Raw genomic sequence first — 15,579 nt, 5'->3', positions numbered from 1 at the left:
GGGTGTATCAGGTGAGTGGGACAGAGCGGTGGTCTGCAGAGACCCAGCTCTCATCCACTCCCACTCCCCGAGAGCAGACATTTTGGGGCCAAGACCTGTGTCAAGCCCATTGAAAGGGCACAAAGAGCAAATACAACCATCTCTTGCTTCAAGTTGGCTGGCCCAGCAGGGGATGTGGGGTCAAAAGCAAAAACTGTCTTCAGTTAGCTGTAGAGTGATCACTTGGTATTCGAGAAGGTGTTGGTCAAAGGGTCTTGCAGACAGAGAAATACCTAAAGTGCTCACCTCTCAGAAAAGAGAAGGAAATGGCATTCACTTCTTTCAACAGATACGGAGGGCCCGCTATGTGCCAGACTGTGTTTTAGGTCCGGAGGATAAGCCCAAATCCCTTCTTTTCAGGACTTTACATTCAGATGGGGACAGGTACACAATAAACCATGAGCATAGTAAGTAAATCACAGTTTGTTAAAAGGTGACATGTGCAATGGGGGAAAAAAACAGAACCAGGGAATGTGGGGCTTGGTGTATTTGCAGGTTGTGGAGACTTTGAATCACGTGGTAGTGCTGAAATCAGTCCTTCTGTAATGCATAATGAAATTATAAAGCCAGCTAATAAGATTGTCATACTGCCTTGAACAGCAGCCTGAACCTTTCACGGAGATTTCATGTCATATTCCTCTTTGTTCTTATGAACCAATAGAGAGTAATGATTTTTTTCAAATGTATTTTCAAATTCTTTGTACACATTTGACCTTGCTTACTATAACTCCTCTTGTTTCAAACTACACATTTGAATTTCTTTTCAAATACATAAATTAGCTTTCGAAATTTTACTTGTGAGTATAGAGCCTCCCTCCCCTGTAGATTCCAAAACAGTTTCTAGAAAGGCACTCATGCTGTATGTGTGGATGGGGTGGGATAGGAATCCTGGGTTGTACTCGTGTAAAAGAAAACCTGTAAAATTGATGTGCTAGGAACTAAAAGTGTGATAACCAATTTCTGTCTGATACTGATATTTTCTCCCTTTCAATTTCCCTATAAAGAGACTTTGAATAGACCATCAAAATGTCCTATTCCATGGCATTTTTTCTACAACAGCCAAGAAGGTGACATTTAAGCAGATATCTGAGCCCTAACAAGGAGAGACAGCATGGTAGTGGAGGGACGTGTTCCCGGGCCTGGAAGCAGGATGTGGGTTTGGAAGAGAATGGAGGGCCTGGCCTGGGCTCTGGCTGAGAATGTGCAGTGGTTGGGTCAAGTGAACTAATAGGTGTAATGCGTTACAACTGCCTGGCAAAGAGCAAGGGCTGTTATTACTTGGCCCCTGTGGCTCCGGGTCTAGGAACAAGTCTCGATTTGCAGGGGTGAACAGAGGTGTAGGGGCCAGTGTACCCCTCTTCCTCTGTCAGGAATGCCCTCTGCCTGAATTCAGTTCTGGGCCATCCCCAAAGAATTAATTTCTCTCTTCTCAGGATTTCTGGAGCATAGTGCTTAGACATCTACCCAAGCTAGAGTTTAAAATGATTGGGTTAGATGTAAAGGCACTTTTGAGGTTTCTTCTGCCTTGTATTCTATGTATATTACAATACCCTATACAAAAGTGCCATTTTTATGTCAAAAGCTGTTGGAAATTTGCGGTTTATGGTTCAAAACAGGGGTGTCCAACCTTATGGCATCCGTGGGCCACATATTAAATACACAAACAAAAACTGATGAGCAAAAAGAAAGTCTGTGCATAATTTTCATGCTGTCACCACAGATAAGCAAAAAAGTCCTCACATCATAACCCTAATTATGCAGCGGCCTTTTTAGTAATCTTTTAAGATGGTCGAGCAGGTCCCAAGTTTATGATCACTAATATAGAAAATGTACATATCTTAGTAGTAGAACTAAGTAATGTTTTAAGTACACTTACGATTTTGTGTTGGGCCACCTTCATAGCCACCCTGGGCCGCAGGCAGCCGGTGGGCCATGGGTTGGACACCCCTGGTTCAAACTAATGCACTGAGAGTCTGTTGAAACCGTGAGGGAGATTTCAGCTTTGCATTTTCTTCACCCTACCACAGTCCTCCTGTCAAGCACCTAACCAGATACTTTTAAAATGGTGTCACTTAAAAACTGTGTAGGGAATTGGACAAATCAGGATACTGAACCTTCAAAACTTGAGGCACAGGCCCTAGAAAAAGGCCTTTCCTTCCCTGCTAGAGAGCGGGCGTACCTGTGAGGCCCTGCTCGTTTTGCCATCTCCATTTCTGTCTCTTCTTTCTGGAAAATGGGGCTCTATGGGTTTCCTTGGCAACATCTGCATCTGAGCATAGGGTAAATGGGCTGCCCAAACTCTACTCACAGCTCTTTTCCTTTGGATTCTAAGACAGAGGAAAACTGCAGGTGGTTGCTTAGCAACTACCACCTGCTGATTCTTCCCAACATCCCAAGAAATAAGCAGGAAAAATCTCCCACATTAAAGTCTGGGCCTGAAGGACTAGGCCCAAAGGCAAATCAGATACATGCCTGGGTGACTTTAAGCAACTTTCTTTCAGGTCAAGACCTTAGTCTCCCCAAATGTGCAATGAGGTCAGGCTGGGTGATCTGTGAGGCTCTCCCAGCTCAGTTTCTCTGTGATTCAGTGAAAGCCAAGCTGCTGGCTATTCACTTTCTGGGAGCACAGGGACTTACTGAATTTTTCAGGGTGGGGAGTGTAGGACATAGCTGCCCTTAGAAAGCTTCCAATCTAGTTGGAAAGACGGGTCCCAGGTTGGTGGTCCTGCTCATAAGAGATTCTTGTGGCTTGGGGGAGACTTCCTCGGGGCAGTTAAACCTGGGGAAGACTGAGGCAGGCAAGAAAGGCTTTCCTATATACCTGTGCATGGGGCAGGGGGAAAGGACCCCTGCAAAGGCACAGGGGTCAGCTGTGTGACACAGAGCTCTGATGGCAGGTTCTCTGGAAAGAGCTGTAGAAGCTAGCTGAGAAACAGCTTAGGGGCAGACTAGGAAAACCTTGGATGCCAAGGTGAGGGGAAGTGCTTTCTCCCCTGTCATCCTAGGAACTTTTTCATCGTTCTGAGAGGTTAAGTGTGGTTTTGGGCACATCGCCATGGCTACAGGCGGAGGAGGATGGGAGGGGGTTCAGGCCAGGTGCCACTAAGAGGCCCTTGATGCCACTCTGAAGGGAGAAATCGTAGACAAGCTGAAGTAGAGTGCAGAGGAAGAGGCAGATCTGAGGGACTCATTCATTCACGTATTTATTGTGCACCTACTATGTGCCAGGTGGTTCTGGCTTCTGTATGAGGGAAGAGGTCTGAGACTAAGGATGATGTATTGTGTGGTTGGTCAGGATGCTTAGGACTCACCTGCGAGTGTGTCCTTCCAGAACTGTGGCTGAAAGCAGAGTAGTGTTAAGTGCTGTGGCAGTGATGGGGAGGTCTGATGAGAGAGCAGCAGCAGAGGACCTGTGTTTAAGGCCTGTCTGAAACCAGCCGAGGAGAGAACTCTTAAAGCACAAGGCATGACTGGTGGGGAAGACGATGGGTGTGCTTAGAGAGTAGGCAGTGGGCCACCCACGTCTGGGTCGGGTGTGACCAGCGTCCTGGAAAGCCCAGGGCTGTCAGTGCAATCACAGCCCCTAGGGCAGCCGGGCGATGCTCAAGACCCCTTCCCAGAGCCGCAGGGCAGGGTAGAGCGGCTCCTGGAACGCGGCACGGAAAGTGTGGAGGTGACTCATGCCGCCCGACACGTCATAGAAGGCGAGGATGCCGGCTTCGTAATCTAGGAAGACGCCCAGACGGTCGGGGTCGTGGCAGAGCCGCAGACGGCAGCGCTGGTTGTCGTGGAAGGCCCAGTACTCCAGGTCGTAGCGCTTGAGGCACCAGGACTGGCGGTTGCAGCCCAGGCGGGCTGCGGCGGAGGCGCCGCGGCGCCGCAAGGTGGGGTAGGCCGCGCCCACCCACCAGCCGCAGCCGGCCTCCTGCACGTCCACTTCCCAGTAGTGGCGGCCGGAGGCAAAGCAGTCGCGGCCCAGCACCTGCCACAGTTCGTCGAAACGCAGCGCGGGCGTAGGCCCCAGGCGGCGGAAGAGGGAGCATCTCACTGTCAGGAGGTCCTCCGAGAGGCGCAGGCGCGCGTGCATTGTGTCCGGCTCCAGCGTGGGCGTGCGCGCATCTGCAGAGAACCGAAACACCGCACCAGGCCTGGTGGGCGGGGCCAGCGCTGCGCCCCGCCCCCGGGAACCCCACTGGCTTGTGCTGGTGGACCTACGCATGCTCACAACAGAAAATGGCAAAACCCAGAAATTGCCCACGGAGAAATGGAGAGCCACCCTTTTAACCCTGATTGCCTCCAGGGAGGTGGCTGGAGGACCATGGGAAGGGAGCAAATTTTACTGTACACTCGTTGTATCATCTAAATTTTGGACCATGGAATTTGTTGCCAATTTCTAAAAATTTAACCAAAATATAATCCATGACTGGTAACACTTGGGAGTATATTCTTCCAATATTTCTACTTAATGCTTTATAGCTTTCCTGAACATTGGTATCATACCATACATGTTCTTGGACAATGTCTTTTTTTATATGTACTGATGTATTTTGGAACATTTTATCACATCAAATAGTATTCTTTTTAAGAGCATTTTAATGGAAAAACTTTTTTCTTTTTTCAGATTTTATTTTTTAGAGAGAGGGAAAGTGAGGGAGGAAGAGAGAGAGAAACATCAATGTGTGGTTGCCTCTCCTGTGCCCCCTACTGAGGACCTGGCCTGCAATCCAGGAATGTGCCTTGACTGGGAATTGAACCAGCGACCCTTTGGTTTGCAGCCAGCACTCAATCCACTGAACCACACCCACGAGGGCAGAACCTAAATTTTTAAGTATGGATCATTATAATTAAAACTATGCCCCCTCTTTAATATTTAGGCTTTCTGAAAAGCTTTTGAAAACAGTATTACATCTTTGTGTATCTGCTTATTTCTTTAGGCTATATTCCTAAAAGAGGAACTGCTTGGGTCAATAGGGATGATTGTTTTTAAGGCCTTTAGTAAATACTGCTGATTTGCTCTCCAGAAAAGTGGTAATGATTAAACTCCCAATAATAGTTCTCGTTACATTATACCACATATGTTGACATAAAGTTTAAAAAAAGGTATTATAGATTGTAGGGTATATGGATGTTCAGCTTTTCTCAGCTGCCAAATAGTTTTCTCCGTAATATTTTGGAGTTTTTGGTAGAGATTTTACACATCTTTGTTAGATATATTCCTAGCTTTTTTTTTTCTGTTCCAAATTCAAAATAACTTATTTATTCATTTTAGTGTAACATCATATCAATTTATTTAAGGTTCTAAATAAGATGGAACATAACAGTTCATGGTATATGCAATTGGCTGGCTTAGAAATTTTTTCACTTAGATTTTTTTTTACAGTTTTTTAAAATTATATTTAATTGATTATACTATCACACTTGTCTTGGGTTTTCCCCCTTTGGCCCTCTACACCCAGCACCTCCACTCCCTCAGGCAACCCCCCCACCATTGTTCATGTCCATGGGTCACGTGTAGGTTCTATGGCTACTCCATTCATTATACTGTACTTTACATCCCCAGGGCAATTCTGTAACTTACCTATTTGTACTTGTTAATCCCCTTGCCTCTTCACCCATTCCCCTACACCACCTTCCCGTCTGGCAACCATCAGAACGCTCTTAGTATCCATGATTCTGTCTCTGTTCTTGTTTGCTTAGTTTGTTTTTTAGATTCAATTTTTTGCTATTTTATTTATAGTTTTGATCTTCTACTTTTTCTTACATACGTCCCTTTAACATTTCATTTAATAATAGTATGATGATGATGAACTCCTTTAGTTTTTTCTTCTCTGGGAAGCTCTTTATCTGCCGTTGGATTCTAAATCATAGTTTTGCTGGGTACAGCAATCTTGGCTGTAGGTCCCTGCTTTTCATGACTTTGAATATGTCTTGCGAATCCCTACTTGCCTGCAAAGTTTCTTTGGAGGGATCAGCTGACAGTCTTATGGGGGCTCCCCTGTGAGTAACTAACTTCTTTTCTCTTGCTGTTTTTAAGGTTCTCTCTTCATCTTTAACCTTTGGCATTTTAATTACAATGTGTCTTGGAGTGGGCCTCCTTGCATCCATCTTGTTTGGCACTATCTGTGCTTCCTGGACTTGCATGTCTATTTCCTTCACCAACCTAGGGAAATTCTCTTTCGTTATTTTTTCAAATCAGTTTCCAATTTCTTGCTCTTTCTCTTCTCCTTCTGGCACCCCTATGATGTGAATGTCGAGCCCCTTGAAGTTGTCCCAGAGGCTGCTTATACTACCTCACTATCCTCTTTTTCTTTTTATTCTTTTTTCTTCTTGTTCTGATAGGTTGTTTTTGCTTCCTTATGTTCCAAATCATTGATTTGGTTCTCAGCTTCATCCACTCTACTGTTGTTTCCCTGTAAGTTATTTTTTTATTTCAATTAGCATGTCATTGGTTTCTGACTAGATCTCTTTTATTCCATTGAGGGCCTCATGAAGTTCCTTAAGCATCCTTATAACCAGTATTTTGAACTCTGCATCTGATAGATTGCTTATCTCCATTTCATTTAGGTCTTTTTCTGGAATTTTTTTTTCTGTTCTTTCATTTGGGTCATGTCTCCTCATTTTGGCAGCCTCCCTGTGTTTGTTTCTATGTAGTAGGTAGAGCTGCTATGACTCCCTGTCTTGGGAGTGTGACCTAATGTAGTAGGCGTCTCATAGGGCCCAGTGGCACAGCCTCCCCTATTATCCATGTTGGGTACTCGCGATGCGCCCTTTGTGTGGGCTGAGCACACCTTCCTCTTGTAGTTGAGTCTTGGTTCCTATTGGCAGATCAATTTTATGGATTTACCCAGGCCAGTCCACTGCAAGGATTGGCTGTGATCAATTACCACAAACCTCTGCCCTCTGTGGAGGATCAGCTGTGCAGGGGCAGGGTGGCTGTGCTCCGATGTGGTCTGCAGCTGTCCACTGGTGCGCTGGCCCAGGTGTTTCCCAGGTGGTGCAGGCCAAGGTCAGCCCCCACCTATGTTTTTCCCAGGGCCATCCTGCCTGAGCTATGAAGCAATCTGACATGGTGCTACTTGTGTTGGGCGTGGAGATTCCCAGGCAAAGCCAGATCTGTGGCTCACTGAGACCAGTTGTTGCTTGTTTAAGAGGATTTAGGACGTTGTGAAGCATGAGCCAAAACAAGCCATTCATATAGAAAAGCAGCTTGGGTGGGACAGAGTCTCTGGGTATCTCTAAGGTGGGGCAAACGATGTTATCCAGGTTGATGGAGTCTCAGACATAGCACCAGCTTGCCAGGTCTGTTGGGGGGCGGGTTCAGAAAAGAGACAATGGCCCCAGCTCATCCCGACGCCAGACACTTTAGTTTCTCCCTCTGTGCCACTGGAGCCTGTCAAGCAGCTATCCCAGTGCTGGAGCTCAGAGGGAGTGAGTCTGAGTACATGAGCCTGTGTGTGGGTTCTTTAAGAGGAATTGCTTGGGATTCCAGAAGTTTCTTCCACTGACTCAATCCCCACTGGTTTTTGCAGCCAGAAGTTGTGGGGACTTACCTTCCTGGCACTGGGACGCTGGGCTGGGGCACCTGGTATAGGCCTGGGACTTCTCACTCCTGAGATATCCCTCCTGAATTTTTATCCACCATGCAAGGGTGAAAGACAAGCCCGTTCCACATTTGCACCCCTCCTACCAGTCTGGATGGATGTGGTTTCTTTAATCCATAGTTGTCAGACTTCCATTCAACTGGATTTCCGATGGCTCTGAGTGATGGTGATTCTGTAGTTTAGTTGTCAATTTTGATGTTCTTGTGCCAAGTAGAGCGCCACGTCTGCCTATGCCACCACCGTCTTGACCAGAAGTCCTCTTTTTTACAGTTTTTAACAACTTTATTGAGGAATAATTACATAAACTGTACTTACTTAAAGATTTATTCTTGGTTTTTAAAAAAGTCTTATTGAAAATACTGTTTTTAAATTTTTATTTTCTAATTGTTTATTGTCAGTATATAGCATTATGATTTTTTTTTATACTGACATTACATCCAGCAGCTGTTCTAAACGTACTTATCAATTCTAATTAATCTGTGGATTATTTGGTACATTCTGTAAATGACTATGTCATCTATGCATAATCTTTTTTTCCCTTTTCCAATACTTACAGCTTTTATTTCTTTTTCTTGCTTCAAGGCACTGTCTAGGACATGTAGAACAATGTTGCGTAAAGTGGGTATAAAGCCCTGACTGTTGGGGCTCAGTGGATTGCTTCCGGCCTGTGAACCTTAAGATCACTGGTTTGATTCCTGGTCAGGGTATCTGCCTGTATTTCAGGTCAGGTTCTTGGTTAAGGGTATGTGAGAGGCAACCAACCAATCCATGTTTATTGCAGCACTGTTTATAGAAAAGAAGATGAAAAGCAGCCTAAATGTTCAACATTATAATATTAGTTAAATATGGCATGTTCATTCAATGGAATAATATTCATCTTTTAAAAATAACAATATTTTTATTGAAATAGAAAATTTTTCAAGCTATACTGTTAAATTTTTTAAATTTATAAAATAACATCTATAATATAATCCTTTTTAAAAAATCTGTACACATACAAACTTTTAAAGTATCCAAAAAATATATGCCAAAATATTAACAGCATTTATCTATGGGAGAAGCAATTGTTTTCTTTTTGTCTATCTTTGATTTCTAATGTTTACAAGAAGAATCCATTACCTGTGTAATTTTTTTTTAATTTTAAGATGTTATTTATTTATTTATAGAGAAGAGAAGGGAGGGAGAAAGAGAGAGAGAAAAAACATTGATGTGTGAGAGAAACATCGATCAGTTGCCTTTCTCACACCCCCACCCAGGGCCCTGTCCCACAACCCAGGCATGTGCCCTGACAGGGAATTGAACCGGTGACCTTTCTGTTTGCAGGCCAGCGTTCAATCCACTGAGCCACACCAGCTAGTGTAATTTTAAAAATTACCAGCTAGTGTAATTTTTTAAGTAAACAAATATGTTCATATTATATCAGTAAATGAAAACACAGGTTACAAAATAGTATTTATAGTATGATACCATGTTTGAAAAAAATACAGTAAATATATTGAGATATGCCAGAGAAAGCTAAAAGGGCAAATGATAGTAGTTACCTACTACTTCATATCTACGAGGATAGATATGAGCAGAAGCGTTTCCAAAGCCTCCAGTGATTTATGAGTGATTTTTCAATGTTTGCTTTCTTCTGTTTTCAAATTTTTCTACAGTGGACATATTTCTGTATTTTTAAAAAACTAATAATAAAGGTTAGAAAAACAATTTGGGTCTCTTAGGGGAAAAAGGGGGGGCTCCATTTTTGTGACACCCCTCCCACCCACATACCCCACCCTCTCCACTCTAGGGGGGCTTACATTTTAAGAAGAACGAGCGCTCTGGTGAGGGAAGGATTTTCAACACGGAATCTGGCCTGGTGCTAGAGAAGCCGGAGAGCTGGCAGCTCATGTCTGCAATGAAGTGCGAAAAATGAGTGCCCAGTGCTCATTCAAGCAGCACAAATTATAAAACATGCTAAAAAATATTACACTGGGTTGGCCAAAAAGTTCGTTTAGTTTTTCTGTACGATGGCTCTAGTAGTGCTTAGTTGTCTTTAACTTCATTCAAAACAATTTTGTTAGATTGTATTGTGTCAGCTGTCATATCAGTGTGCATTTTATAAAAACATCAAAATTGGTGAATTTTTAGGCAGCCATTTTAATATTGAAGATGGAAGAAGATGTGGGACAACTGAAACACACAAAAAAGATTTGTGCAGTGTATGCAGAAGGGGTTGTGACTGATGCAAACGTGTCAAAAGTGGTTTGCGAAGTTTCTTGGTACTATTGACATTTTGGCCAAATAATTCTTTGCTGCGGGGCTGTCTTACACACTGGAAGAGGTTTACAGCACCCCTGGACTTTACCCACTAGAAGCCAATAGTGGGAGATAGCCGACATACTCAAAATATCCAAATCAATAAAGTTATTGGTGAAAATGAAAAATGTGTCTTTTATTTTATAAAAAACACTAAATAGACTTTTCGGCCAACCGAATAGAACTGGAGATTCACATAATCTCTCTCCAAGAATCACATGCAAATTTTAGGTAGAAAAGTGAATTCACAGCCCCAGGAAAGTTCCAGAACAATGCTCAGATCTGAGAAAAAAATGTACTTTCCAGGGTCAGAGGCAAATTCAGCCATGGCAGGGCAGTGTGAGTGAGCCCTGAATATGGGGATGAGACAGCAGGCTTCAGGCCCATCCTGAGAGTCAACTATGTATTCAACAGTCAATGACGGGGCAACCTCATAACAGAAACCCAAGACCCTGGATAAAGATGGAAAACAAGAAATTAAAGGTGAGTCCTGAGAAAGGCCATGTTCAAATCTCATTCAAGAGAAAGGGAGTTCAGGGGGAACTCAAGCCATGGTCCCTGTCTGCAACAGCTCAGTCAGCTCAGTGGGGTGAGAAACTGGACCTACCAACCAAGGCCGAGAGTGCTCCCAGTCGCAGAGGAGAGAGGTGAAAGGGCTCCGGGGCTTGGAGGGGTCTGGGAAGGCTTCGTAGGGGAGGAAGCACCTCAGCTGACAACTAAAGGAGCGGGAAGATGCAGGCACCCAGAAAAAGGATGGGAGGCTAGGAGTGGCAAGTCAACAGTGAGGATCCATGAAAAGGTATCTGAGTGAGGATAGACATGAACAGAAAAGTTGCCAAAGCTCTCACTGGTGAGAAATGGGAGGACAGGGTGAGAGCGGAGGCAGTGGCCCCATTGGGAGACTGAGGTCTGAACAGGGGCAGCAGGGACGGAGGAGGGGCTGGGCTCAGGGAACACCGCAGTGTCGGAAATGCCAGGGCCTCACTGATTGCTGGAGTGGGGAATGAGGAGCAGATTGGAGTCAAGAAGCAGCTGGGCAGGGGCGGGGGGAGGCAGGATTCCATTTCGGCCTGTTGAGCCTGCCATGTCTGTGTCTGTGGAACACACGGGCGGAGAGGTGGGGCAGGGCCCTGGAAGGGCAGTGGCGCCGTACGGCCCCGTCTCCTTGGGGCCTCCCGGGGGTCAGCACCACTCAGTATGACCTGTGATGGTAAGAAGGATGGCCTCGTCTGAGGGGGGCGAGGGGCGATGGCCTGGGAGGGAGCAGACCCCCGGGGATCACAAAACAGACCCTGGGACTAGAGTCTGAATTCTGTCTCTATCCCTACCAGCTCTGAGCCTCAGCTTCCTCATCTGTAAAATGGGGATAATGAAGCCACCCACCATGCAGCGTAGTGGTGAAGAGTTGCCGGGTCAATCTGTGTAAAGTGCTTAGAGCAATGTCCGGCACAGAGCAAATGGTAGCTGTTATCAGGCACTCCATGGGCACCTCCAGTTCTTTGGGGATGGACCAGGGAGAACGTAAGTATGAGTCAACTGCATTGTGGGACCACCTGAGTATCTGCCTGCTGGGGTAGTAGGAGGGGACTTCAATGACCACTCACTGGATGCTGACAAGCCCAAAGCTTCCTGGAGCCAACTCCTGTTGTTTTTTTTTGTTTGCTTGTTTGTTTTCTAAGATTTTATTTTTAGAGAGAGGAGAAGACAGGGAGACAGAGACGGAGAGAAACACTGATGTGCGAGAGAGTCAGTGATCATTTGCTTCTCACACGTCTCCAGTTGGGGACCTGACGGGCAACCCAGGCATGTGCCCTGACTCGCAATAGAACTGGTAACCTTTTGGTTCACAGGTCAGTGTTCAATCCATGCAGCCACACTAGCCAGGGCAGATTGCTAAGTTTCTTCTTTTTTTTTTTCCTTTCATATTTAAGTATTTATTGTTTTGTTTGTTTAATTGAAATATATTGACTGCTACCATTCTGGTGTATGCATTTCTTTTTAAATAATTTTATCTGAAGAAGAATTTTTCAGTTGAACTGTGTTTTCAAAATTCCAGTGGAAGTTATAAACAAGGAGAACATCACCCACCATTAAAAATCTGCTTTGACAAACCAGCTCAAGAAAATCCACTGCCCAGCCCCGCTGCATGCATGCATCACGGTGTCGTAAACTGTGTTCTCTTGTCTTAGTCTGAAATGCCCTTCCTGGTTCTCTCCCACTCTCTAAGTCTGAGTGATTGATTAAGGCCCAACTTAAGTGCCAGCTGCTCCAGGAAGGCTTTCCGGTTTCCCATGGGAATCCCTCTCTCCTTTGTCTGAGCTCCCCGGGCGTCTGGCTGGGACTTCTTTTGTGGCTCTCTTCATGAAGTCAGGCTGCTCTGTAGCCAGGGCCTGGCCTCACCTCATTCCGTTTCCCAGAGGTGCTCAGTGGACGCCTGCAGCATTTCTGCTTTGCGCCCCCACATCCCTTTCCTTCGCCTTTTCTCTTGTTCTTCAGAGCCTGCACTGCCCTGCCAGCCCCATTTGACAAGGTAGCATCCAAGTTCCTCCACCTTCTCTCCCACCACTGTTCTCCCGTCACTATGGCCCCCTCTCTGTGCCCAGAACTCTTCACGGTCTTCCCTCACTCTGGGCCCTGGGCACATGCTCTTCCTTCTGCTTAGATGTTTCCCCCAGATGCAAGAACAACAACAGCAGCTAACACTTAGTACAGTGTTTATTAGGCTTGACCAGCACTCTAAGCACGTTGCTTGTAAGAACTCATTTAATCCTTACAATAACCCTAGGAGGGGGGACTATATTATCATCTTCGTGTCATGGGTGTGGAAACAGAGGCATAGAAAAGCGAGGTGCTTTACCCAGGACGGCAGGGTTGGGCAGTGGTGGGCCTGGGAGAGGAACCCAGGCAGTCTGGCTTCAGAGCAATGCAGGGACCCTTATGTTCTCCAGCCCTTCAGCTCTGCAGAGCTTACAGAGGGCTCCTTCAGCCTCTTCTTAGAGAGACCCCCGAATAAAATGTCTCCTCCTCCTGGTCACCCTGTATCCTGCTTAACCTGCTTTATTTCTCTTCAGAGCACTTATCACTGGCATGTGTTCCTTTGTTGTCTGTCTTCCCGCACAAAAGACTGAGCACCACAGAGCCAGAAGCTGTGTCTGACACATAATAGGGGCTCCATAAATATTCCGAATGAATCATAATAGCAGAGATGAACGAATGAATGAACGAACAAACACATTTCTGAGCACCTGCTTTGGGTTAGGCCTGGCAGGAACCTCACGGCTGCACCCAAAATGGTTCTTGTCCTCCAGATATTTGTAAGAGGCTGGGAGGAATCCATGCATCCAGCTTAAGAACATCCCCAGGCAGGAGAGGGGACAGCCCTGGAGAGGAGGGGCAGAAGGGTAGACGTCGGGGAGAGAGTGAGCCCAAGGTGGCGTAGAAAGCTTCTCGGGTGAGCAGAGCTGTGCTGGCCCACAGGGGCAGTCGGACTTGACCCGGCAGAGGAAGAGCAGAAGGAGTGGGCCATTCCGCGGGGACCCCGGAGCAGGCAAAGCAGAGGTGAAGCAGAATCCGAGGAGCAGCTGGCGGGCAGGAGCAGAGCAGTGGCTTCGGGAGGCGGAACAGGATCTCAGGAGGGGCAGGACGTGAACGTGAACGAAGAAGGGTGGGCTGGGCACAGGCCCGGGCGCCCTGGACCTCCCAACCAAGGGCCTCTGTAGGGGAGAGACACGATTCGCGGTGGCGGTCTCCTCAGTTGTCTCTGGGCTAAAGGACATTCAGGGAGTAAGGGACACAAAGTTGTCACATGGTGACTTACTTTCCTTCAAGCGAACTTCTAGTGGCATCTGCATCATGTTCTGCATGGCTTCCACGAGGCCCTTGAAGAAGGTCTTGATGGGCTCGAAGGATTGGGGCACGGGGTGGCGCTGCTCCCCCAAGCTCATGTGCTTCTTCATCTCCGGCTCAGCAGCTGTGAACTCCTACAAAGGCACACAGGTGGAGGGAGGCGCGGGGAGGAGGGGTCAGGGGGCTCCACAGCAGCACCAGGAACACACTCGGGCCATCCAAGGCAGGCCCTCCCGCCCCCGCCATCCCCCCGGCCCCCGCCGTCCCCCACCCCCGTCCCCCAGGGTCAGCCCAGGGACACGCCCCCCGGAGCAGGCCCCGCCCAGCAGGTTCCTGCAAAGGAAGACACGCAGAAGTCTTGTTTTAGCGCGGGCACAATGACTGCCCTTCACATGGAAAGGGGCTCTGAAGCTTTACAGACAATGTGACAGGTCTGCCTGAGGTGCAGGGGGACAAAAAGAGGGAGGGGCCAGTGTTCCTGGGGAAGGAGCCCCTGGAAGTTCAGAGGGAATCCTGCCTGAGGGGGCGTGGCCACTACGGTGGAGACCGTTTCGTTTTCTGCCTGAACAGCACCTTTTAAATACCCTTCCCGTGTTAAGTGCGGCTTTGCTAATTAAAAGCTAGAAAACGCCCTCTCCACACCTCCTTTGCACCCGTGGGGCAGCCCTGTGACGAGGCACCTCCAAGCCAAGACCTGCGTGTGGAGATATGAGATGAAGTCGTGACAACAGGTAGGGGACAGTGGTGGTGGAGGCTCCGGGCCAGGGCCAGAGTGAGGGGTGCCCGCTGTGATGCCTGGCTCAGCAGAGAAGCAGTGGGGTCTACCCTGGAGCACGCCTGTGCCACGGCAGGACTTCCCTCAGGCCGACTGGCCTTCATCCTGACTGGCCCTCCTGGAGATCCCATGAGCTGCCTAATGCGATTTCATAAACTCCTTTCTTGTTTCAGACCGTTACAGTGGATGCTCTTATTTGCAGCTAAAACCCTATCTGCACTTTCTGAAGGGTTGTCCTGGGCAAGGAGTTATGAGACAGCAAGGCCCTGGCTAGTGGGCAGAAGGATGCCTCAGGAGGGCAGGGTGGTGGCCCAGACCCCAGGCTGTTGGGCTGGACCCTGGGAGAGGGCTGTGAGATGGTCCCCAAGCCCTGTCCTCCCTGGGAACTGTGGTCAAGAGTTCATCCTCATTTTGGTGGGGAAGAAGACAATCTGTGAGGGACCAGGGCGAAGGTGGCACTCAGAGGGCTGGAGTGGAGCTGGCCAGGGAGTTGGAGCCCACTATCGTCTCTCTCCTGGACACTGTGGTCTCCTAACTTCCCTCAGCCTCCAGTCCTGGCCCAGCTAGTCCATCCTCCAACCTTCCACCAAAGTGACCTTTCCAAAACATTAACCTGACCATGTCATCCCTCAGTTCCAAACAACCCCCTGGCCCCATCTCTGTACAGGACAAAGTCTACGCTCCCTGGCCAGGTACATAAGGCACTTCATCAACTAACCCTGGCCTCTCGAACCAGCTTCATCTCCCAACTCCCCTGGCCTTGTACCCCTGCCCCCGCCCCCAGCAGGCTGAACCTAGGTGGTTCTCCAGCCTGCCAAGCTCTCACATGCACATGGTTCTGTTCTGTCTGGAATGTCCTTTCTGCTTGTCCTTCTGTATATGCCCTGCTCCAACATCACCTCCTCCAAGAAGTCTTTCCTGATCCCCTAAACAGCTGGACATTTCCTGAACACACTTTTTCTGGCTCACTTGGGCTGTGTTGTAAATACCTGTTTCTGAGCACATCTCCCCACCCATGAG

The 15,579-nt window shown here is 47.4% G+C and overlaps 1 protein-coding gene across 1 annotated transcript in view; it reads right to left on the bottom strand.

Annotated features, from left to right (window-relative positions):
• Positions 1 to 3,052: 3,052 nt before the first annotated feature.
• Positions 3,053 to 15,579, bottom strand: part of TRIM14 (tripartite motif containing 14) — a 29,099-nt gene continuing 16,572 nt past the window's right edge. The window contains exons 4-6 of the mRNA XM_054584951.1: positions 13,756 to 13,918; positions 9,440 to 9,532; positions 3,053 to 4,158 (exon numbers count right to left, since the gene is read on the bottom strand). Coding sequence (XP_054440926.1) covers positions 3,623 to 4,158; positions 9,440 to 9,532; positions 13,756 to 13,918 — 792 coding nt within the window. The 3' untranslated portion in view covers positions 3,053 to 3,622. The remainder of the gene's footprint in view (positions 4,159 to 9,439; positions 9,533 to 13,755; positions 13,919 to 15,579) is intronic.

The sequence above is a fragment of the Pteronotus mesoamericanus genome, unplaced genomic scaffold, assembly GCF_021234165.1.
Source record: "Pteronotus mesoamericanus isolate MK-2021 breed Mesoamerican mustached bat unplaced genomic scaffold, CSHL_Meso_final contig_78, whole genome shotgun sequence".
Classification (NCBI taxonomy): Eukaryota; Metazoa; Chordata; class Mammalia; order Chiroptera; family Mormoopidae; genus Pteronotus; species Pteronotus mesoamericanus.
The sequence above is the reverse complement of the archived record's forward strand: the minus strand, read 5'-3'. Positions and strand labels throughout refer to the sequence as shown.